We start from the raw sequence: 25,127 nt of genomic DNA, 5'->3' as shown, positions 1-25,127 counted from the left end.
CAGTCTAATGGGTTAGTTCACAAGATACTTATAACAGTATATTATAACTAGTATAATTTCTAAAGTGGACAATCAAAATAAAGCGTTACCCTGCTTGGTAATATACTTGATCACTTTGTATTGGTGTGTTTTGTAATTTGCATTGGCTTCCAGTTAAATCACGTATTGACTTCAAGATTCACATGGATTGGCCTCTTCTTATATGTGTGACTTCAGTAAGCCCGTACACACCTCATTCCCTCCGTTCTGCTGATTCTCTCTCTTCAGCAGCCTTTAACAGATTAAAATCTATGCATGAGAGAATTTCTTCTTCTGCAGCCCTAGGCTATGGAACACACTTCCTGTTACCGTCAGAAATGCTTCCACATTAAGCTGCAGTTAAAAACCCATCTATTTAAAATAGCTTATCCATTATTTTATCTCTCACACCGTGTCTTTGTATCTCACCATTGCAACCATTTCTTGTTATTACAAGAAATGGTTGATTCTGGTCAAGTTGTATAGTGTCTTTTTTTAGTATTTTAGTAAAGCATTCATAGGCTGATGGTGAGTTTGTGCCCGTTTGTCCAAACAATGAAAGGAAAAAACGATTCATTATTAAAAATTTTTTTTTGCAGTTTTGTTTGTTGCAATGATCTAATGACAGAAATGACACACTGCAGCTCTAAGAGAACAGCTTGTAAGAATTATAATGATACAGGCAATCATTTACAACATATTGAGCATGATTTTTGGCAATAAGTTCACAGAGCTGCAGGTTCTTATCTATGGAAGTGTGTTTATACCACGGAATAAAAAAAAAGGTAACTGCCTTTAATCTTACAATTCTGACTTTTTTCACGCAAATTGAGTTTATATTAGGAGAAACAAAAGTCAGAAAATTGTGAGAAACAGTATTGAGAAAAAAAAATTGCTTTTTTAAATTTGCAGGTTGAATTGCAAGAAGAAAAAACTCAGTTAAAGAGTTAAAAACTCACAATTGCAAGAAAAAAGCCCAAATTGTTAGATACTCGGAATTGCAAGAAAAAAAAAGTCCAAACTGCAGAAAATAAGGTAGAATTGCAAAAACTGAGAATTGCAAGAAAAAAATTGAGATATGAAGAGTCACAATTAGTTTATACCACAAAATTGACATTTTTCCTCTCAATTTCGAGTTTATATTAGGAGAAAAAAAGTCAGAATTGTGAGAAAAAAAGTCAAAATTATCTTTTTTAATTGGAAGTTTATCTCGCAATTCTGACTTTTTTTTCTTGCAATTGCAAGTTAATATTCTGAGAAAAAAAGTCAGAACTGAGAAAAAAAGCGAGAATTGCTAGAAACTCAGAATTCGAGGAAAAAAAGAGAATTATGAGATAAAAAGTCAAAATTACTCTTTAAATTGTAAGTTTATATTTTGAGAAATGAATTGTGAGATATAAACTTGAAATTGAGAAGAAAAAGTCAGAATTGAGAGATAAAAGCTATTTTTGATTCGGTGGCAGAAACAAGCTTCCGTACTAATCCTGATCACAAACCTCCCATTTATCTCCCTCTCACATATAAACAGCAAATTGTTTGCAATCACAATCCCAACATGTACTGACAGCACATCAACAATGGGACCGGTGTCAATCATGATGCATCAGATATGACCCTCACCTGTAGCTCAAACTCATTCCTCATATAGTCGAGACCAGATCTCTCTGGAGTTAAGAACGAAAGGTGACATTGTGCTTCAGGATCACACCGAATCTCTGCTACATAACTGTGCAGCTGGAATGACGACGTAAACGTTTAAGGTTACAAAAAAAAAAAACGTGCCTTAGAGGCACAGACGAACTTGAACATTAATGATTTACTTTCCTAGTAACAAGGCTTTCCACAATTTTTATTGCACTGACACAGATCTATTTGCAGTAAATTATACACCTACAAACAGTGGCAGGTACAACATGGCATTGACACCTACAAGACACTATCCTCAGTGATGGATGATCTTTAGACAAACAATATAATCATGTATGCTACAACTGCAGACGTCTGCAAGACCACTGACTTGCTCATACTGTCGAGGCACATCTCAGATGAAATATCTCACTCTTAGAACATAGAACAAAGCTGATATTTACCATTTATATAACAATATAACTTAGTAGTCAGGTGTCGAGCACCTCGCGTTCTCCGTTTCAAGGAGGGGATCTAAGTCTTAACTTGGAAACTTCGTACACAGTCGAACCTACGTATGGATGGGACAACCGCCGAGAGCCACAGAAGCTACGCTCCCGCGTCGCAGTGTCTTCGGGTTCACGTTCTCCTCAAATGTTCTTGCGGTCGATTGACTAAAGCTTCTCGCAACGTTTCCTCGGGTCAATGTTGGCATGAAGGTTGGGTAAACATTAAAGGCAAATGCTCGACCTTTAGAAACAGAAGTCAACGCATATTAGTGTAATACGTGTCTGATAAAACAAAAAGATACCCCTCTCGCTTCGATCCCCCATTCTCCGCGTGATACTCGCGTCATCGTAAGTCGGAAAAAAATGATATAGCTTTAAGGAAGCAAAATGAAAACTTAAAAAAAAAAAAATAAACAAATACAGACAAAAAGTCCCTCTATTTCTTGCTACGCAGGCGTTTGGAGTGACGCGGGAGGTCCGAGCACTTGCGGGGCCGTTTGAGACACAGGCCGTTCTCGCCCTCGGCGGCTGCGGAGGCGGCCAGGCTCGCGGCAGAGGAGGAGGTGGAGGACACGGCCGCCGCGGGGGTGGAGGAGGAGCCGGAGGCGACCGCAGGAGCTCCGGCGCCCACCGCACTGTCCATCAGTTCCCTGAGCTTGTGCTCCAGCTCGGCCAGCCGCGCGTTCTGCTCCCCGATCACCTGCGACTGCTCCAGCAGCTTCTGCTCCTGGTCCTGCAGCTGCTTCTGCTGCTCCAGCTGCTTCACGCGCACCTCCTGCATCTCCCGCCGCAGCGCCGCCATGGACGCCCCGTTCACCTTCACCTGCTGCTGCACCTTCGTCATCTCGGAGCGCGACGGAGTGTTTTTGGCCAACAGGGACATGGTGGTCAGAGAGGTAGAGGGACCGGCCACTGCGAGAGAGAGGGGTGAGACAGAGCCATGTGGATTAAAAACACTGCCATTTAATGGTTTAACCTATGATACCCCATAAATATGAAAAATTTGAAGCACTTTAAAATATTAAAGTGTAAAAAAGTTGTAAAATTTAACAACTGTAAAGCAAATATTTTATTTTATACTAAAATATTTATTAAATTAATTTTACGGTAGAAGGTTACGGTCTTACGGTATAAATTTATGGTAAAAACCCGGCAGCTGTGGTTGCCAGAACTTTACCGTAAAAAATACAGTAGCAATGTAAAAAAAAATCGGTTACATTTACGGTAAAATAACATATTTCATTAACTGATATAATGTTAATTTACCAACCTAATGAAGTACTAATATCTGTTTTGTATCTTTATAATACACTGACAGTCACCAAACACAGTGGTGATAAGAGTCACATGATGAATCAAAGCAGATTTTCCACAAGCTGAGAAGGACAACACTAACATATAGAAGAAGCACACAGTGTCATTCACACACACACTAAACACCATCATGGTGACATGCATGACATTTTAAAAATGCAATAAACATTAATTTAACAACATTAGATGTAACATAAAACCCTAATGTACATAACTGATTAGAAAAAAATTAGAAAAACTAAGAAGAAACAGAGTTATTTCAACGAAAATATATCAAATGTGAAGTGTCACGCAGGGAATTGTGGGAATGTCAATTTACGGTTTTTCACTGTAAATTTTACAATGAATTGTTATTTTTCACTTCCAAAAACTGTGAATTTAACTGTATTTTACCGTAAAATCACATTAAATGTACCGTTAGATCTATTACAGTTATTCACCGTATATAGTACGGAAACTTTCTGTAAACTAATTGACAGTTTTTCACCGCAGCATTTTTACAGTCTTTTACTGTTAAAATCACGGTCATTTTTTACAGTGTGGGTATTGTCAATTTTCACGATTCGATTACTATTCACATGTTTTTGATTCGATATCGATTATTTTGGATTTTGTATTTCAGTTACAGTAGATGGCAAATTTTATTTTTAAAAAACTAATACTGTAAACTACACATGAGAGTCAGCTGGTACTACTATAATAATATTGAAGGTTAAATTAACTTATTTATATACAAACACTTAAATTACACTCGATGTTGTTTTTATTATAAATAAAGTTTAGAATTACATAATCATATTTCTACTCCAATTCGTTTTTTTGAAATATAAACATTTAAATCGCGGCTGATTTATTCAAACATGCATTAAATATTGAAGAACATGATGAATATGTAACGGTGCATAGCTATATTTATCTTTCTAGAGTTCACTTTTCTAATGAGACTAATGAGTTTATGGTCACCGAATATGTTTTTCTGAGGTAAATGTGACGTCACGTGACATTGAAGCTGTTTTATTGAGTCTTTCCGAGGTTGAAGCACTGATTGAGCGATTACACGAGACATGATACAGATTTCAGTAAGTTGTACTGTATATTTTAACATACCTTCAGATGTTAATGCATGTTTATTTCGCTGTAACTGGTATTAAAGCGGAGGAGAGGATGATCACATGCTTCTCTTTAACTGAGGCGTTAAAGCGATCTGTCACGCCACATTAAACAGCGCCAAAACGGTATTTATTTTCTGAATCTCATAATAAGATGGACATCATTTGAAATCTGAGACTTTGCTTCATATCAAAAGTAACAAAACACAAAGATTATTGTGATTTATTGGATGGGAGGAGCTACATATTCTGCTCATTCATCAACTGAAAACAACTAGACTAATCGATTGTTGGGATTTAAGAATCAATATCGGGTCGTAAAAATTAGAGAAATGAGAAATCAATATTTTTTACCCAGCCCTAAAAATTAAAGCCATGTCTTACAAATCTGTGTTCCAAATTAGAAGTTGATATCACAAAAATTAAGTTTCCAGTGGGATTTTGTTTAGGCGCTTTACCAAAAATAGCCACCGGGTGACAATTACAATGGTTTTTGACGTGTTATAGTCACAAATTAATACGTTTCTGTCACTTCTATCACAAAACAGCCAAATATTGAACCTTGAGACTTTTCCAACAATATGCATTCTGTCAAGATTTAGAAAAGGTTTTGATTATAAAACACTGTAGTAGAGTAAATTTTATAATATTTGAAACATGACAACGCCCACTGGGGGAGGAGCCTGCTAAAAGATTTTAAAGTACCATTTCCATGGTATGTCCAATACCACGCAATTTCCAGTTTCAAAATGGATTTCACAGGATGAATTTTGAGTGTTTAAGCTTTCGAATGATACCGAAGTTACTAAAGTATGTGATTAGGGAAAACACTACAGAAACACTGACACTTAAAGGGTTAGTTCACCCAAAAATGCAAATTCTGTCATTAATTACTCACCCTCATGTCGTTCCACACCCGTAAGACACAAATTAAGATATTTTTGATGAAATACGAGAGGTTTTTTTTTTATATCCTCCATTGAAAGCAATGAAATTACTACATTCAAGCTCCAGAAAGCTACTAAAGACATTGTTAAAACAGTCATGTGACTGCAGTGGTTCAACCTTAATGTTATGAAGAGACGAGAATACTTTTTGTGTGCAAAAATTAAACAAAAAGAACGACTTTATTTACGTCTCTCCCCTGTCATTCTGCTACGCTATTGTCGTTGTAGCGCTTCCAGGTTCTACGTCTGAACGCCGACTCTGGTCACGTGATCAGCATGCGATGTTGTGACGTAAACACAGCACTGCGCCAACTGCGTAACAGACTGACAGGGAAGAGAAAAAATTGTTGAATAAAGTCGTTATTTTTTTTGTTTTTGTGCACAAAATTTATTCTTGCCGCTTCTAACATTAAGATTGAACCACTGCAGTCACATGACTGTTTTAACGGTGTCTTTAGTTCCTTTCTGGACACTGAAGGTGGTAATTACTTTCCTTTCAACTGAGTATAAAAAAACCTCTCGGATTTCATTAAAAATATCTTAATTTGTGTTCTGAAGGTGAATGAAGGTCTTACAGGTGTGGAACGGCATGAGGGTGAGGAATTAATGAAGTAATTAATGAAGTAAATTTCATTTTTGAGTGAACTAACCCTTTAAGAGAAAAAAAAAACTAGTGGTATTTTTGGAAAACGCTCCAGAAGAAAGCCAGGGTCGACTTCATGCTCTGCTTACTGACCAACTGCATGAACAAAACTGTGGCATTTAGTGTCAGAGAGAAATTAAAAATTAACTGCACAGGACTGCGTTTCTCAAAAGCATCTCAATGATCTCTAAGATCAACTTAACTCACAATGCTTTTGAGAAACAAAACAAAAACAAAAAATTCTCAAGATTCAAATTCCTTTCAGTTTTAAGGTGATTTCCAGGGATTTTCCAAACAAATACCTGTTTAGAATCATAACTACAGCGGTTAATATTTGAAGTGGATCAAAACCTTTCATCAAAGTTGTCCTGAAACCTTCTTCTTAGGACAACTTTGATGAACTTTTTTTGATCCACTTCAAATGTTGTCTACTGTATAAAGCAATTACAAGAAAATGGCTGCAGCCAGCTTTATCTAGTGTAGACTGTATGGATATTTTTGGAATGGAGAAGCTCATCTATGCCTCAAGGTCTAAAGTTAAAGTCTCGTTTGTTTTCACTACTATGGAGAGACTGGATTGAGTATATATTCCCTATCTGACCAGATTCTGTTCAGCGGAATAAAATGAAGACGAGCTATAATGTTAGCTGAAGATTGGGTTAGTGATGTTTTGGTGGTGGGTTTGTTTGCTTGTTTGATTGTTGAGCGTCTTTTTGTTTTTTATTCTTTTTGACTCTTTTTTTCATGTAGGAAATGTACAGGATTTATCCCTGTTAAGGGTATAAATCAGATTCTTTTGTTAAATATTGTAATGCAATTAATAATGGCAACAAACTGGTTTGACGTCATTTCGAACAAAATCAGGCCAAAAGAAGTTCATCTGGAGTTCAAAACAGCCTGTCCATTAAAGTTCTCTCCGGCTGGTAAACAGCTCAGAACTACCATTGGTCCGGGGTGATGATGTAATAGGTGGGTGTGGCTCTGAGGCCCCGCCTTCTTTGAGGTGTAAATCTTCTCTGGTTCATTTCTTCTGTTCAGACGCGAGTAAAAACATATTCTACACTTTTACATATTCATCTGAACGTGGACGGCGTCAGGATGTTCGCTATAAGTTTATGATGATGATGAAGTATTTTAAACTTTTTACCCCTAAGCCTTTACATTGCATTTTTCTGTATTTCCCTATATTTTAGCTTTTAGCTTTTGAATAAATAAATAAAAATAATAATTTCCAGGTCAGTTAGGTGACAGTCGTACCCGGAGCGGATCCTATCAGACGTCCGGAGAGATCGGCACCGGGAAGCCTTTTCTTCAGGATGGGGACGATCTTCTCATCAAAGTACTCCATGGCCATGGAGGAAATGTCCCGCAGCTCCTGAAGCACCTCGTGCGCTCGCTGCGGAGCACGTGTGGAGTTGACATACCGCAAAACACGATAAATCTCATCGATCACCTACAGGAGGAAAAGCAACAGTCAAATCACATGAGTCTTTTAATGAATAAAGAGCAAATCAACAAATTGATGATATGCAGTTGCCAGGGTGTTGCTATGTGGTTGCTAGGGAAGCATGTTTCTAATTCATGTAACATGAATTAACACATTGATAGCAAGTTTAACTCTTTCCCTGCTATTGACAGAAGTTTGTGTTTTCACTGTTATAAGGTAGGGGGCGCTATAACACCTTCTCAAAGAGTACAGAATCTCTGGATCAAAACAAGCAAAAAAGGAGCAGAAACAAGCAATAAAAGCATTGATTATGCACGTTTTCATTTTCTCAGCTTTTTGTTCAAAATGTTTTTTTTTGTTTTTTTTTAATGAAACTCACCCACATTCAAGTGTTGATAAAGAATGCATGAAGCTAGAATAAAATTTTTGTTGTTTGAAAGCAGAGGCTCTGTTCTTTCTTTCGATGTTCAGATGTTCATACAATAAAATATTCTGGGGGCCGTGAAAATTTTGTGAAATTATCAAAAATGCTGGTGGTGGCTGAGCTTAAACTTCTCAGGTACCTTCAGGACATGCTGATGATGATTCTGAGGTGTCATATTTTTTAACAGATATTGCAATTTATGATAAATTTCAAAATGGTGGGCCGATGGTTCATCTGATCCTAGCAAAATTGGTATCAACGTGTTCGACTTCATATAAAGAATCCATAGAAACAAAGATCACGATTCTGACAAACTCAGTGCTTCCCACACATAGACTTTAGTTGGGCGGGCCGCCCACGTATAATAACGGCCGCCCAAGTATATTTGGAGACACATTGTTGCTTTTATTATTTTTATCCTCTTATACTTTTATATCCGCACAAGATAATGAAACCATCCGCGATCGAATAACTAGTCGTTTCGTACCTGCTCGTTATGTGTGCGTCAGAACTGTTTACTCCCGCTGACATTCAAATGGCCGCTGCATTTTGCAAAGTCACAAGGGGGCGCTGTTGCGCGTTCTACAGCGCTTCAGACTGCTTCAAAGTGATTCTCAATCAATGAAAAGCGCAGATTTATGCCAGGCGATTGCTAATGAACTCAAGTTGATGAATTATTACAATGTCTACTTTATGGCCTTTATATAAAATGTTTTAGACGATTGTAAGAATCTGAAGGATCAGCCTGCAATAGTACAGACATTTCAAAATAAGAGTACCGGTGTATTTCGGGCTTGTTTATAATTAAAAGTCACACGCTAAGTTTTTTCTTTTTCTTTTGGGCATTATTGGTATTTTGGTTACACAATAAATTGTATTTAATTTGATTTCCATTTAATTCATAGTAAATTATTGTAGTCTCCCCCACAGGAAGAAAAGACTAAGAACATTATTTGACACATATATTATTCATTTTATAAATTTTACTAGTAAAATCTGTGTCCCATTCACTGAGAGAGACACTATATGACAGCAAGGAGAACATAGGAAAATGTGAACCATTTAAATGCTGCAATTATGCATAATTTACAATGCATAATAATGCATAATATTAGTATGTAATTAAATGTAGTATGTTATTTAATTAAAATTAATTTCGATAAATAAAAATACTGTTAAAAATCACACATTGTTTGTTTGTCACATGTAGTAGACAATTTTTGTGCCGTGGGTAATAGGATTTTTCGCCCGGCTACCACCGCAAGTATATTTCAAACCTATGGGAAGCACTGAAACTATTCAAAAGTTAAGAGCAAAAATAGCCTTTTTTTCATATCTCTTGACCTGTAGGTGGCGCTGTTCCCAAACTAGGCATGGACCCTCAGATCATAGCTCTGATGAAGCATGCCAAGCTCCGTTACAACTGATCAAAGTTTTGCCGAGATCAGCCTCTGAAACAATTTTGGGTTGACATCATTGAGTTTGTGACATCATCATTCTATTCAGTCATTTCTGTGTGGTTTGGACTGATCATCTCAGCCAATTTTAGTAAGAATTGGACAAAACTGTCGGCCACTGGAGTCCTGATGATCATCATGAAGAGAGGAATCAGCTGTAATAAGTTTAATTTTTCTGTATCAAAGTACTGAAAAGTTTGAAAAGTGAATTTTTGAACTGGTGGTGGCGCTATAGAGTTGGTCCTAGAGACCCCAAAATTGGTCAGATTACTATTCATTACCATCTCTACAAGTGTGCCAATTTTCATCATTTTCCCATGTTCTGTTCATAGGGCTGCCATAGACTCCCATTGGGGAGGAATAATAGTAAAGATTAAGAATACTAATAGATACAACAGACCTTTTGTTTCACCAATAATAGTCCAAAACTTCTGTTCATACAGCACTTACCAACTAATGCCATTTTCTTAAAAAACAGGGCAATTAAGAGCATTTGTGGAAAAACAGCCATTGGAAATCAGAGGTTTAACAGGAGCTCCTCCATTGATCCTCCAATGTCATTACTGAAGCAGACTGGACTCTCATGTTACATTAACCTAGTTCTGCTTATTAAAGTCAAGAGTTGTCAAATTTGCACAATTTATGACACAATTAGAAACTGCACTTGAAACCCTCTTTAACACAGAAGCATTCGCTCCAAACCAAAGTGAGCACTAACTGTGATTATTCTGACAAAAACTGACTAAATCAAAGAGCTTTAGGGTTTGCTGTGCATGTTGTAGGGCTTTACCCAAACAGTTTGATTATTCTGTCATATATTGAGAACTAACATTAAGATAAACATTGCTGAGACACCCAGACAGAAAAAAGCAGAAAATCACACTCCTCCACCAACAAAAAGAGTTGCGTTTTAAGGGTTTTGTTTCAAATCTCCGAAACCAGCGAATCACATCACTGTTCTACCGTCACACAATGACAAATGCTTCTGATTTGCATTCTCTGCTTCAGGCCTAATGCACTCATGCTTTGTAGGCTTTTGCATAATGCCTTTTGAGTTTTTGCATTTCCTCAAGAAAAGTTTCTTAACTACGACACACCCTACAAGATCACCACAATTACAGCGCTCTTTATAACTCCGATTACGGACAGATGACTAAAGATGACACAGATGCACGCCTGGTGATTGCTTCAGATGAACCCTTCACTGTCGTGTGAACGAACCCTTTCAGGGCGCGAGCTAAAGGCTCACACACACACTGCCGTCTGCCCGATGTCACCTGAGGACAGGTTTGAAAACAAACACAAGAAACTCCTGTCAGTTTAACACATCGTTGGAGGTTTGCATCTGCTGACGGTGTGGAGCTTTAACTCTTTCTCCACCAGCGTTGATTAACCAACAGCAGCATTTGTGATCAGAATATTTTGTTGTGTGAATATGCAAGAAGTCAAAATAACAAAAGACAGAACAGAGCCTCTGCTTTTAAATAAACAAAACAACACTTGACTGTGGGTAAATTGCATTAAAAAAAAGCTTCACAGTCGTTTCCTCTTCATGGTTCAACATCTCTACAGTAACGTTAGGTTGATCATCACATTATTTTACAACTTCTATCCACTTCTGGTTTGCACAGATCATCTTTTTCGCTTGTTTTTGGATCCAGCGATGCTGAGAACTATTTCATAAGATGCGTAACAGCGCCTCCTACCGCATAACAGTGAAAACACAGATTGCTAGAAAAACTTGTCAATAGTGAGGAATAAGAGTTTCTGACATTTTGTTTCTATAAAAACATCTCAAAGTCTGGACAACTCAATTAAATTCATATGTAAGCAGTCATTAAGGAAGGGGTGATTGATTCTGCTTTCATCATGATTTATAAAACATCAAAATAAATACGCCTGGGAATATTAGGTTCATTAAGTACTGACCCTGATTCTCATGCTCGTTATTTCATGCTCATGAATCTCCCTTCATTAAAAACTGACCACAGACGACATCTATTAATGACCATCTATCTCAGCTGACTAATGACTGGATCGGTTCGACTGAAGTTGTAGGAATTTTATTGCAAAAATGACTAAAAATGCTTTTCCAACAATCAGAAATGCTGTTTGCAGTGAAAACCCATCAACAATCATATTTAAAGTTATTTATCAGTAATAGCAGTACAATTACCTGTAAATATTTTAGTGCATAAGAACTGAATATGCATTATGCATGCAAATGCTATGCTCTGGGTAAATATTACTTTAAATATAAAAATGAAAAAATAAAATAGTTTGACACTTAAGCCACAAATAATCCAAATATTAGAGCTGTGAACTGATTCATTTTCTTTAATGTGATGCAGCTCAGGGTTATTGTAGTTAACTAAAACCAAAACTAATTTCTTTACTTGAAATAAAATGAACCAAATTCAAGAGCTGAAAAGAAACATTATGTCTTACAGTAATTATGGTTTATCACATGTTTGTTATTCTAATGAGGAATGAGATGATTTTTGGACATTAATTCTATAAACTTTCAAAGATTGTGTAATTTTGGCATTTTCAACTAATTAAAAAATATGTATATATAATGGACAGAATATCACAATCATATTTGATTTAGACCTGTCAGCATGAAAGCACATTCACTTTCTTTAATGATGAAATTAAATTCTAATTAGAGCTGCATAACTCTGGATAAATTTGAAAATCACCCATAAAGACTCGAACGAATCTGTTGAATGAACAATTCAATGACTCACTTAAAGACTTCACTTGATTCATTACTGGATGAATCAGTGTTTGAATGAATGATTCAGTGCCAAACACATTTTTAACAGTCACTTGTCGCCACCTACTGGTGTAATGATGTAATGATACAGTCTTTATTTTAAAAAGGTGATTTACTCTATTTTGATCACTACCATAGACATCAGTGTTTATATCTCAACTATAAACTTTTATTCCAGTACTTCCAGTGCTTCCCAGACATAGACTTTACTTGGGCGTGCCGCCCATGTATAATAACGGCCGCCCAAGTATATTTGGAGACACATTTTTGCTTTTATTATTTTTATCCTCTTATACTTTTATATCCGCGCAAGATAATGAAACCATCCGCGATCGAATAGCTAGTCGTTTCGTACCTGCTCGTTACGTGTGCGTCAGAACTGTTTACTCCCGCTAACATTCAAATGGGTGCTGCATTTTGCAAAGTCACAAGAGGGCGCTGTTGCACGTTCTACAGAGCTTCAGACTGCTTCAAAGTGATTCTCAATCAATGAAAAGTGCAGAATTATGCCTAGCGATTGCTAATGAACTTGAAAGTTGATGAATTATTACAATGTCTACTTTATGGCCTTTATATAAAATGTTTTAGACGATTGTAAGAATCTGAAGAATCAGCCTGCAATAGTACAGACATTTCAAAATAAGAGTCCCGGTGTATTTATGGGCTTGTTTATAATTAAAAGTCACACACTAAGTTTTTTCTTTTTCTTTTGGGCATTATTGGGCATTATTTGATTTCCATTTAATTCATAGTAAATTATTGTAGTCTCCCCCACAGGAAGAAAAGACTAAGAACATTATTTGACACGTATATTATTCATTTTATAAATTTTACTAGTAAAATCTGTGTCCCATTCACTGAGAGAGACACTATATGACAGCAAGGAGAACATAGGAAAATGTGAACCATTTAATTGCTGTAATTTTGCATAATTTCCATGCATAATAATGCATAATATTAATATGTAATTAAATGTAATATGTTATTTAATTAAAATTAATTTCAGTAAATAAAAATACTGTATAAAAAAAAATAATAATAAATCACACATTGTTTGTTTGTCACAAGTAGTAGACCATTTTTGTGCCATGGGTAATAGGATTTTTCGCCCGGCTACCACCGCAAGTATATTTCAAACCTGTGGGAAGCACTGACTTCTGTAATAATCTGAATTATTGTAAAACAGAAATAATGATACTGTGTGGCTGAAAAGCTGTTTCAACCTTATACATGACAACAGCTCTCTCTGGATCAGAACACAGATCCAAACGTTCACTGTGATCCTACAGAGCCCAATCGCTGTCATTTAGGAATAAGATCGCGAGGGTGTTTGAATCGAGATCGCAATCTTTTAGCGTCTAATCCTAACTGCATGCAGCAGACAAAGCAGAAATGCACATGTACCTTTCCAGGAATAAAGCAGCAGAGATTTGAATCCACATATTTCATGAAGGTCATGTTCAGCAGCGACAGGCGCGTCTCCACCGCCGCCAGTATGTCTGCGTGACGCGCCAACGAGTGATTCCTCCGCTCCGATTCCCTCCTGAGATATCAAAGAATTCGTCAAAAATGCACACTTTTCATCAATGAACATCACTAGAGGAACTGATACTTGAGGTGACAGCGAAATAAAGACACTTTTGGCCTTTGAGAGGGCCTTCGGATCTGAATATGAACCAATAACTCACATGAACCTGAATGGAAAGTTAATTCGGGAAAGAAGCCGGTTATATATGCAGGGAATGACCAGCTTTACATCATTTCCAGTGGACTTAATCACAGTAAGATTCAAACCTCGTCACTCCCGTTTACATGCACTTTTCATTAGTCTGATTATTCAGCAAGAATTGTGGTTATTTGCACTGCCATTATCGGTATATGCAGAGCACAGATGATCATCTCACAGTAAGTGTGTTACTGGACACTGTTTGAATCTACTTGCATCAAGTGTAAATCACATTTCTATGGGCTTATTGGATTTTTGGGTGACGCTCCTAAAAGTGTCTTCATTCAGATGTGTTCGACCATCAATAAACGGTATTATTTTCATGTCATGCAACATTGTCAACATGAACTCAGTTTAGCAGCCCAAAAATGTGACGCCTTCTTTACCGCTACGTTAACACGAAAAGGTCATTCATGTTCGTTCACTGGAGTGGAACAGATGCCATTAAAGTCTTTAAACGCCTGATTATTGTGATTTAAGTCGACATACGCCACATATTTTATTGCGATTATGAGCTTAAATGCACCAACATGATCAAAATATTGTGTATATGTGAGGTAAAGTTTAATCGTAATACAGTCTAAATCTCATTTGACGTCACTGACACTGTATGAGAACAAAACTTGAACTGAATTGAGGTGAATGATGACACTATTGTCTTCTATAGAGCTGCTTTACAGTTCAGCTGATGAACTAATGATCTTTGCAACATTCATACTGTTTTTGACCTGAATTGAATCAACATGGAAGTAAATTGAGCCGAGTAACGACACTATTGTCTTTTTTAGAGCTGCTATACGGTTTCATAATTAACCCTTTCACACCAAGAACTTTGACTATTAAGATATTATTATATTTTAGAACTTTATTTTTATTATTATCGTTAACATCCTTGATGTGAACACTGTTATTTTCCTGTTTATTACTGAGAAGCTGCTTTGAAACTATCTGTATTGTATAAAGCGCTATAGAAATACATGATGATTTAATTTGACTTGTATAAAAGCAAAACCCTCTCATTTCCCGAAGAATGAGGGCATGATAGTGGTTCACTCGCCCTCATGTCGTTCCAAACCTGTATGACACAAAGAAAATATTTTGTCGTCTCGTTTTTTTTCGCCCATATTCGGTTACCAAGACTTTTTCAAAATATCCTCCTTTGTGTTCTGCAGAAGAAAGCCTTAAGTGAGGGTGTGTAAATAGTTAAAGAGTTAACGAAGAGGTTTTCAGAGGTCAACGTGACGCGTCTCACCTCGGCAGCTGGGCTTTGACCTGTTTCTGGCACAGGCTGTGATAGCGCTCCACTTTCAGGAAGCCTTGATTGAGCATGCGCTGACAGATCACATCCATGCGCTTACACACCTGCAACAAGAGAAAAGTTGTGTCTCAAATGACGTACCATACGCACTTTTAATATGAACTCTACTGTCTACTGACTGTTAGAAGATATTCTGTCAACCAGCATGATGATAGTCTGATAGCCCTCTACATAGAGCATGTAATTACTTGACTGTAAAATGAACATCTTGGATGACATGGAGGTGAGTAAATTATCAGGAAATTTTCATTCTGAAGTGAACTAATCATTTAATCCCAGTTATCATCGTTCTAAACTCAGTGCTTCCCACACATAGACTTTACTTGGGCGGGCCGCCCATGTATAATAACGGCCGCCCAAGTATATTTGGAGACACATTTTTGCTTTTATTATTTTTATCCTCTTATACTTTTATATCCGCGCAAGATAATGAAATCATCCGCGATCGAATAGCTAGTCGTTTCGTACCTGCTCGTTATGTGTGCGTCAGAACTGTTTACTCCCGCTGACATTCCCACGGCCGCTGCATTTTGCAAAGTCACAAGGGGGCGCTGTTGCGCGTTCTACAGAGCTTCAGACTGCTTCAAAGTGATTCTCAATCAGTGAAAAGCGCAGAATTATGCCAAGCGATTGCTAATGAACTCAAGTTGATGAATTATTACAATGTCTACTTCATGGCCTTTATATAAAATGTTTTATACAATTGTAAGAATCTGAAGGATCAGCCTGCAATAGTGCAGACATTTCAAAATAAAAGTCGCAGTGTATTTCGGGCTTGTTTATAATTAAAAGTCAAGTAGTCAAAAGTCAAAGTAATTAAAAGTTTTTTTCTTTTGGGCTTTATTGGTATTTTGGTTACACAATAAATTGTATTTAATTTGATTTCCATTTAATTCATAGTAAATTATTGTAGTCTCCCCCACAGGAAGAAAAGACTAAGAACATTATTTGACACATATATTATTAATTTTATAAATTTTACTAGTAAAATCTGTGTCCCATTCACTGAGAGAGACACTATATGACAGCAAGGAGAACATAGGAAAATGAGAACCATTTAAATGCTGCAATTTTGCATAATTTACAATGCATAATATTAGTATGTAATTAAATGTAATAGTATGCTATGTAATTAAACTTAATTTCAATAAATAAAAATACTGTTAAAAATCACACATTATTTGTTTGTCACATGTAGTAGACCATTTTCGTGCCGTGGGTAATAGAAGCATTTTTCACCCGGCTACCACCGCAAGTATATTTCAAACCTGTGGGAAGCACTGTAAACCCATCATAAAAACACAACAAACTTCTAAATTACAATTGTGAAATGTTCCTTTACCCGGGGTTGAAAGTGCATCAAGTATTTAAAATGCATTTTGGGGGGAATTTGTGAACACACTAGAAAACAGCACAGAATAGTGCACGAGTACACAAAACAGGACGCGGCTAAACATGCACATATCAGTGTTCCTGAACAGAAGCATATGCTAACATTGTAGATCAAGATGTGATCCAGATCCGTAGTTTTCAACCTGGGATCCACAGAAGTTTTTGAAAAATGTGAAATTAAAATAAATGAATAAATTAGATTAAAATAAATAATTAAAATATCTTGAAACTAGATTACATTAACAGTACAGAAGCAAATTCAGTAGAAAAAACTTAATATAACGCAATATTCTTTAAATAATGATTGACACTGGTATAGTATATAGTACCCCACATCTATATTATTAAATATTCATCCTGCCATAAACATTCGACAAGAGGTTTTGTGTTCAAAATTGTTCATTGAAAACAGGTCAAAGCATAAGTGTAATACAGCTTTGAATTGTCGTTGTTCAGTACATCAGAATGGGTCCCGTTTCATTTCTTTGCGTTTAAGCAAAAATCAACACATTCACTAACATGTCATTCGGTGTAACAATGAATCTTGTCAGGCATATTTACAATAAAAAATCTATTTAAGCCATTTTAAAGACTAATTTCTTGCAATTTTGCATTTTTAAACTTTGCCACTATCCTAGGTTTTGCCCATTTGTCAGCAATAATTTTTTACTCGTTTAAAATGCAATAAAATATAGTATGCTCACTTATTCTTTTATATATTTTTAATACATACAGGTCAGAATGAGTACGTTGTTTAAATTTTAAGTGACAATGGAACATTATTTCACCCACATTATGACATTTTATTCTCCCAAAACTTATTTGAAACCTTAAAAGTAGACGTTTTACTAACATGTAATGTGCTTTCTATGTATATAAAATGACTTTTGTAAATGTATATTGATGCGGACATCTAAATGTGTTTGACCCGTGATCTGATGTAAAACAAACGAACCTCAATCTAATGTTTTGTAATCAAGTACGATGTAGCAACAGGAGAAATGATCAGAGGAAGCTCTGCAGCGACACGTTCAGATTCACAGGGTGTGTCTGAAATCTCACCGAGACTAAACATGAGTCTGAACTGCTGAAGTCAGCTCATTAGTGACACTTCCAGTCCAGACTGATTTCTTTGAGTAGAGGAATAAAAAATAAACCCATAAAAACCTAATCTATAAAAGAGTAAAGTCAAATAAAAAGTAGGGTTGTGCCGATGGACGATATCATTGACATCATGATGGAGAGACCGCTCGAGTCGTGCATACTATCCACCCCAAATTATATTGAATATTACTAATGTCACATACTATTTAGGATGGATAGTATGGACATTGGGACACACTAATCCTAGTCTCGTCTATAGACTATAGTTATCTTTGCAGGAATTGCTCTGTAAATTAAATTAAATGCCAGAGACGTGATGCGTGTTAGTCTGTGAAAACACCGTGTCAGGCATTTGATCTTGACTTGTCTTTTTTACTGTACATTTAACTTAAAATATTTAGTTTTGTACAAGAAAACAGCACTTATTAATGAATTATTAGCCTATTGTAGCGTCTCGGGAGATGGTGCTCATTGTTACATACTGCACTGAAGCGGCAGTTTAAGATATAAACCCAGAATTCAGCAAACGTCAATTAACTTTAGTCTGGTTAATAAATACTGCCCACTCTCATCACGTCTACATCCAGAAAACTGCCATATAGGTGAAGCAGTACCCTTTTCAGCAACCAATACCAACGCCATTGTATCAACTCTTTCTCATGTGCAACCTATTGGAAAGCCCGGATGACGAAATTATAGTTAAAAAGAAAAAAAATATTTATGTAAAGAGATATATTAAAATAAAAAGTGCTTAAAAGTGCACAACTCTTCTTAAAGGTGCTCTAAGTGATGTCACGCGTTTTTAGGCCAAAACATTTTTGTCACATACAGCAAACATCTCCTCACTATCCGCTAGCTGCCTGTCCCCTGAACACACTGTAAAGAAACGCGGTCTCTGTAGTCGCCACAAGCTCCAAAAACGGCAATAAAAACAAACTGGTGCAGCCTGGACCACGAAACATAATAAACATGCTCCAGCCAATAACCGACAAGAATGATTTTAATTGCGCGTTCATGACTGTTTCAGGAAGGAACGGAGGGGAGGGGGAGGAGGAGGAGGAGGAGGAGGGAGGGTCTAGCTAGCCTCTGTTTTGTTTGACAACACTTCCAACATCAACAGGAAGTTACTCCATCCAGGATCACTTAGAGCACCTTTAAGTGGAAGAAAGATAGACTGGGTAAACCCGGTCGCCCGGCAACTCAGTCTGGAAACCCGTACATACATTTCTGCTGCATCTGTTACACTTTTGCGGGAACCAATCACAGACTGGCTTATCCACCTTGCTCGCTATTGGCGGGTATAACACGATGACGATAGAGAAGCGACGGTAAGCACGACCGTCAATCCAATTCCTTTGAACCTCTCGACGATGCTGAATGACTTCTTTAATTTAGCAAACAAATCGCTCGAGTGGGTCGCTCACTTTCATGTTCTTTTATTTTTGCACAACCTGCAAAAATCGCTCGATGCCATTGCTGCTTCTGCAAACCGCGGATCAATGCTACAAACCAATACAAACTAAAGGTGCGTTCCATTCGACCGCAAGTGGACTGCAAAGTGGACTTCACAGGGTATTTCGCCATCTTAAGTGAGATTCTATTCCGAAGGGAGCGAACGTGTTCAGTTCGAAGGGCACTGCGAACGGCATAGGGAATAAGGGAACATCGATACATCACTTCACAGGAAGTAGAAAGGTAAAAATCACCATTGCGCACCGCGTCACCCGTCAGAACTACGATGGAGCAGAGCCGCTGAAAGAGTTTTTAACGGTTCTCCGATGGAGGAATTTACATTTGAATTTTGAGTATTCGTAAGTTTTGTTATTATTATACGAACGAAAGTATTTGCATATTTTATTGTATGAATAGGCATGACAAAGTAAAAGTGTTGAAAAGCAGCTGAGGCTCTGTCATTTTTTATTTTACTTTATTTACCTCAGAAGTGGCTGCACGTCGAAAAGAAAGCGCACAAGATGAGACCGAATAAATGTATTAAGAATACATTTATACAGTTAACCAAAATGAGAATTTATTTTCATATGGCATGAGAGGCTACAGCTTCAAATCTGTTAAGAGTCCATTTTAAATTTGGAAGTAAATTATAATATCTATTTATTTGTTATGTCATAATCTGCGCGACACCATCGTTGACTTTCTTTGATGACGTTTGTAGTGCGTTCCAAATGAGTGATTATTGTCAGCGAAGTCCACTTCAACGGATATACTGCGTAGGGAACACCTGGCGAATGGAACGCAGCTTAAACCTGTCTGGAGTTTTCGCGCCGCTTTGCAAAGTACGTCACCCGGATCGTTGATCTGATTGGTTGAAGGACTATCCAATTGCGTGAATTGTGTGAAATACATACGGACTCTCCAGACCAATGTTCAATTTTAAATCTGGTGATAGCCAGACAAGAAGAAAGCTACTTTTTCCCCCTTACGTGCAACCTATCGGAAAGTGCGGATGAGTCATTAGTTGGGAAATAAAATAAAATAACGAATAATAATTACATAACGAAATTTCATCCCCAATTTAGGGGACATCGCCCAAACCTAATAAAAAGTCAGTCATTCATCAAATACATCAATTAAATTTTTCAACGATTGTTGACTTAAAAGACTACCATATGGAAGCTTGTTTCCACCACAGAATGATAAAATAATAATAAAAAAGATAATTGCAAATTTAATTTATCCCACAACTGCGAGTTTATAAGCTGAATTTTTCTCGGAATTCCGAGTTCACATCTCACAGTTGATAATATGACAGAATAAAATGAAGGTAAATGCAACTTTTTCATCTCACAATTCTGATTGTTTTTCTTGCAATTGAAAAAGTTTCTCTCGCACATTTCTGACTCGTTTATATCTCACAGTTCAGACTGAGAAAAAAACGCCAGAATGGTGAGATGAAAGGGTCGCAGCTGCAGTGTTTATTCGGTGTGGATCCAGACTCCGCAGGCTCGGGCCCGGGATCAGAGATCCGCAGCCGCTCACTGCAGTCCCGCTCATTGTTTCCTCACCAGCCGCAGCAGGCTGATCTCGTCGTACGACAGGAAGTTCAGGATGGTCTCGATCGCCACGATCGGCAGTCCCAGCAGCGCGTTGTTCTGGTGCGGCTGCTCCGGCGCGGGAGAGGGGAGCCGCGGCGACACCGAGTCCGAATCCAGCGGCGCGACTCCTCCGTCAGAGCTCACTGCAACAGCCGCCATCTTCTCCGAGCTCCAGACCACAGGACGTGACGACACACAACTGAGCTCACGGGCCGGAAGTGAGGGGGACTGCAGGCTCATGACGTGGAACATAAACAAAATATACATTTATAATGACACCAGGGGACTATGCAGAAGTTTTTGGAGCAAAGTCTGCATGCTGTTCAGATCTCAGAAACGAATTAACAGTCAACAATGGTCCCCATCTACTATAATTCACTCTTATGATATTTGTTTTTCTCTTAATTCAAAAAACAGAGAGTTATTTCAAAGAAATATTATATGTTTGCCTTATAGGCTATTTACTCTTATTGGAATCGGTAGACAGACAATATTGCTTGGAAAAAGGTCTGGCTTATACCTAAAAAATATTTAATTACAAACAAAGTCAAAGAGGTTTCATTCAAAAGATTTACCCAGTGAAGCATTACCTTTTTAAAATGATTATATTGACGTTAAATGCACTTTGCCCTGAAACTGTGATTCATCTGTTCTGGTGCTGCGCATAAGATGGTTTTGGCAAAATATTTGTGATTTTATAGCAAAAATATTGATAACCAATCTGTGCTGTGATGGAAGGATGTAGTATTTGGTCATATGGAGGATTGTAGAAACAAGCGCAACCAGATTTATATAAAAAACTTTATACTTTTAATGGCAAAGTTTCATATTCATAAATGTTTTATATCTTTTAAGAGAGAATTTGAACATTATATTGACTATATGATATTCTTTGAAACAAAAAGCAGTTAAAACTAAGGCTGTCAAACGATTAATCATGATTAATCGCATACAAAATAAAAGTTTGAGTTTGCATAATATATGTGTGAGTACTGTGTGTAATTAATGTGTATATATGAATACACACAAATTAATGTATATATTTAAGAGAAATATGTTATTTATGTACAAAATATTTGTATTTATATATAATATAAATTATATAAAAATATAAATAAATACATATACTTGTAAATATTTCTCAAATATATACACAAATGTGTTTTTATTTACATATTAATTACACACAGTACACCCACATATATTAGGCAAATCAAACTTTTAGTTTGTATGTGATTAATCTTTTGTACTTTTGTTTGTTATATTTGATGTTATATATTGTATTTTGATGTCTCTGTAACACATATCTAATAATAAAAAAAAATAATTAAATAATAAAAAAAAAAATAATGACATTCGTAGCTACATGTTGAAACATTATATCATTTATTTTGGAGCTGTCCTTATTTAGGTCAGATTTCTATTCTGTTATTAAGGCTCACATCATGCCCAGCTTTAAACTGTGCTTTCAAAATGTTTATTTGTTTTTGTTTCTCCTAAACAAATAGGAATATTATTTAATGAATCTGCTGCTTCTTTTAGCTAAATTTAGTATTCATAAATCTAAATGTGGGGGAAATAAGTCTTTGTTTTTAATTTTGAAATCAGAATTCAAACAATACCTAAATACAGTGTTTTGTTTAAAAAATAAGAAAGCTGTGAAATGTTCATGTTATTTCTACTTTTTCTAAATTTGTCTGGTTTATTTTATTTATGTATTTGTTTTATGATTGTTTAATGAAGTTTATTTAATGTACCCCCTGACTGTAATTGTAATTCATTAAAACAATAATAAAAAAAATAATGACATTCGTAGCTATAATAATAATAATAACAATAAAGCAAGGCACACAGATAAATTGAAAAGTACAAAGATCATCCCAACAAATTTGCTGACCAGTTCATACTCTTCATTCCACCGATTCATGGATAATATCTACAAAGAATACTTTTAATAAGGTTTTGTCTTACATTTATAAACATTACATTAAAGGTCATCCAACAACCTTTCGAACACAACAGGGTTTCTAGAAAAAGTATGCAGTGACTGAACCTTTATTTCCAATCAGTGAGACAGAAAAGGAAAGATGACCAGTTCTCTTTATCAACACAAATACTGATCAAATATGACATTTAATATTTTGTTTTTCATCACTATTTATATTTGTCTTTGCACAGAAAAAATATTAACAAAATCAAACATTTGAGCCAGGAAAGTTTCCGAAATTTGGTTGATTTGACACAGAATGACCCATCTGAATGTTGCCAATTATTTGTAACAGGAAAACATTTTATTTTTCCATTGCATACATACAAAACTCATAAAATGACTCCAGCGTTCTGCACACAGTGGTGGACGAAGAACACAAATCATCATCAAATACTTGAGTGAAAGTACAGATTCGTATCAAAAAATATTACTCAAGTGAAAGTATTTTGCACTCCTTTTCAATTTACCTTGAGTGAAAGTACAAAAGTACTGACTGATCAATGTTTATTTTGTAATTATATATAATTTATATAAACTTATATACATTTATTTTATATAATATTATTATTTTAGTGCTCAAAATAATTATTAATGATTATGAATTGTCAAACAATATAAAAACAGACGTCATGCATAACATTTTAAGAAATTGCTACAGCAGCAGGGATGATGAATGTGCATGAGTTATTTTAATTTGTGTTAGAGCTACACGATTCTGGATAAAATGAGAATCACAATCACGATTCTCCCACAATTCTGAACAGACAACTAAACAAAATTACATATAATTATTTACTAGAGGACAAAATCTTAATTGCTGCAGTCATTATTTAAAACATGGATTTGAATGAATGATTCAATGACTCACTCATAACTACTTCACTTGTTTCATTACTGGATGAATCAGTGTTTTTGAACGAATCTTTTGAATGAATGATTCCATGTCAAATACATTTTTAACAGTCACTTGTCGCCTCCTAGTGTCTTAACAATGTAATCAATACAACCGTTATTTGAAGCGCCAAGTTAGTTTTAAAAGATGATTTGATAAAAATAAAAAATACTTTTTTGTCCTTATGTTGTTGAAGTTTGGTTATTTAAGAAATTCATAAAATATGTGAAATATGTTGAAATATGTGAGAGATTTGTTTTAAAGTTGTCATAAAACTGAGTCTTTTCTTCTCTATTGTGCCGTATATTCAAGTAAAAAACGCTTCTCAAACAAGAACAAATGTAGGGCGGGGCTTGATTTTGTCTGTGAGGAATTGATTGGATGGTTGTGGTTTGCCATTGGTGGATCTCATGTGAGCGACAGGTTGCCCCGCCCTCGTCATCAGAGAAGAGATGCTGCAAGAGGGAGGAGAAAATATTCTGATTCAAGATTATGAGGAACATGAATTTAACACAATAATGATAAATCATATAATAAACACTGCAAAATTCTATAAAGGAAACAAGAATTGTCCATTTTTACTTCCTGATGACTTTAAGATGAACCAATGATCCAGAACAGATCATTGTTTAGAGGCATTTAGTCCAGGACTCAAGAAGTGACAGTGTGTGATACTGTAAATCTATTTGATTTGACTTTTTCCATTTTAAAAACACATTATGCAACACCAATTTTAAACACCTTATAGTGTGACAACATAAAGAATGTTAAAAACAATGTCATAATAAATTTTGTATATATTGTTTCTGTCACTGAAGCTTCTGAGTGTGTGAGAACTCATTCATTTATGATTATATTTATTTATAGCATGATTATATAATTCTATGGTTACTGGGCTCTGTAGCTTTATAGTTTGATTTAACTTGTTGTTCTTATATTAATCATTAATTTTATTCCCTTTGAGATACCCAGCTAACAAGGATTGTTCTTAAAACTTTAGCAAACTTCCTGGCAAGGTTCTGAACAAACATTCTAGTAACGTTAATAGAACATTTAAGTTATGTAGTCTTTAATGGTGTTCTCAAAACGGTAATACATCGTTCATGGAACGTTTGCTGTACGTTCTTTTTTTAAATGTTACATTGTTTCAGAACGTTCAGAGAACATTCAAAACTAACTTTCCCATAATGTGTGCAAAATGATACAATGTTTCCTTAACCTGCATAACCATGAACGTTTTACATTAAAAAAGAACATTCCGAAATAACGTTTCATAACTTAATGTGAACGTTAATATTTTTGTTAGCTGGGAAGTTCAGTCTTTTGTAATAAAGTCCTGGTGACAGCAGTGTTAGACAGCGTCGTGCTGCATATGAGCT

The 25,127-nt window shown here is 36.0% G+C and overlaps 1 protein-coding gene across 1 annotated transcript; it reads right to left on the bottom strand.

Moving 5' to 3' along the window:
* Positions 1 to 1,846: 1,846 nt before the first annotated feature.
* fbxo28 (F-box protein 28) lies at positions 1,847 to 21,098 on the bottom strand. Its single transcript, XM_048205982.1, has 5 exons — positions 20,837 to 21,098; positions 15,252 to 15,361; positions 13,678 to 13,816; positions 7,424 to 7,619; positions 1,847 to 3,065 (listed from the first exon to the last, which is right to left on the bottom strand). Exons 1-5 carry the CDS (start codon positions 21,023 to 21,025, stop codon positions 2,590 to 2,592), a joined length of 1,110 nt encoding a protein of 369 aa, XP_048061939.1. The 5' UTR covers positions 21,026 to 21,098; the 3' UTR covers positions 1,847 to 2,589.
* Between the last annotated feature and the right edge of the window lie 4,029 nt (positions 21,099 to 25,127).

Source organism: Megalobrama amblycephala, linkage group LG10 (genome assembly GCF_018812025.1).
Source record: "Megalobrama amblycephala isolate DHTTF-2021 linkage group LG10, ASM1881202v1, whole genome shotgun sequence".
In the NCBI taxonomy this organism is placed as follows: Eukaryota; Metazoa; Chordata; class Actinopteri; order Cypriniformes; family Xenocyprididae; genus Megalobrama; species Megalobrama amblycephala.
This window is presented reverse-complemented; position numbering and strand designations above follow the sequence as displayed.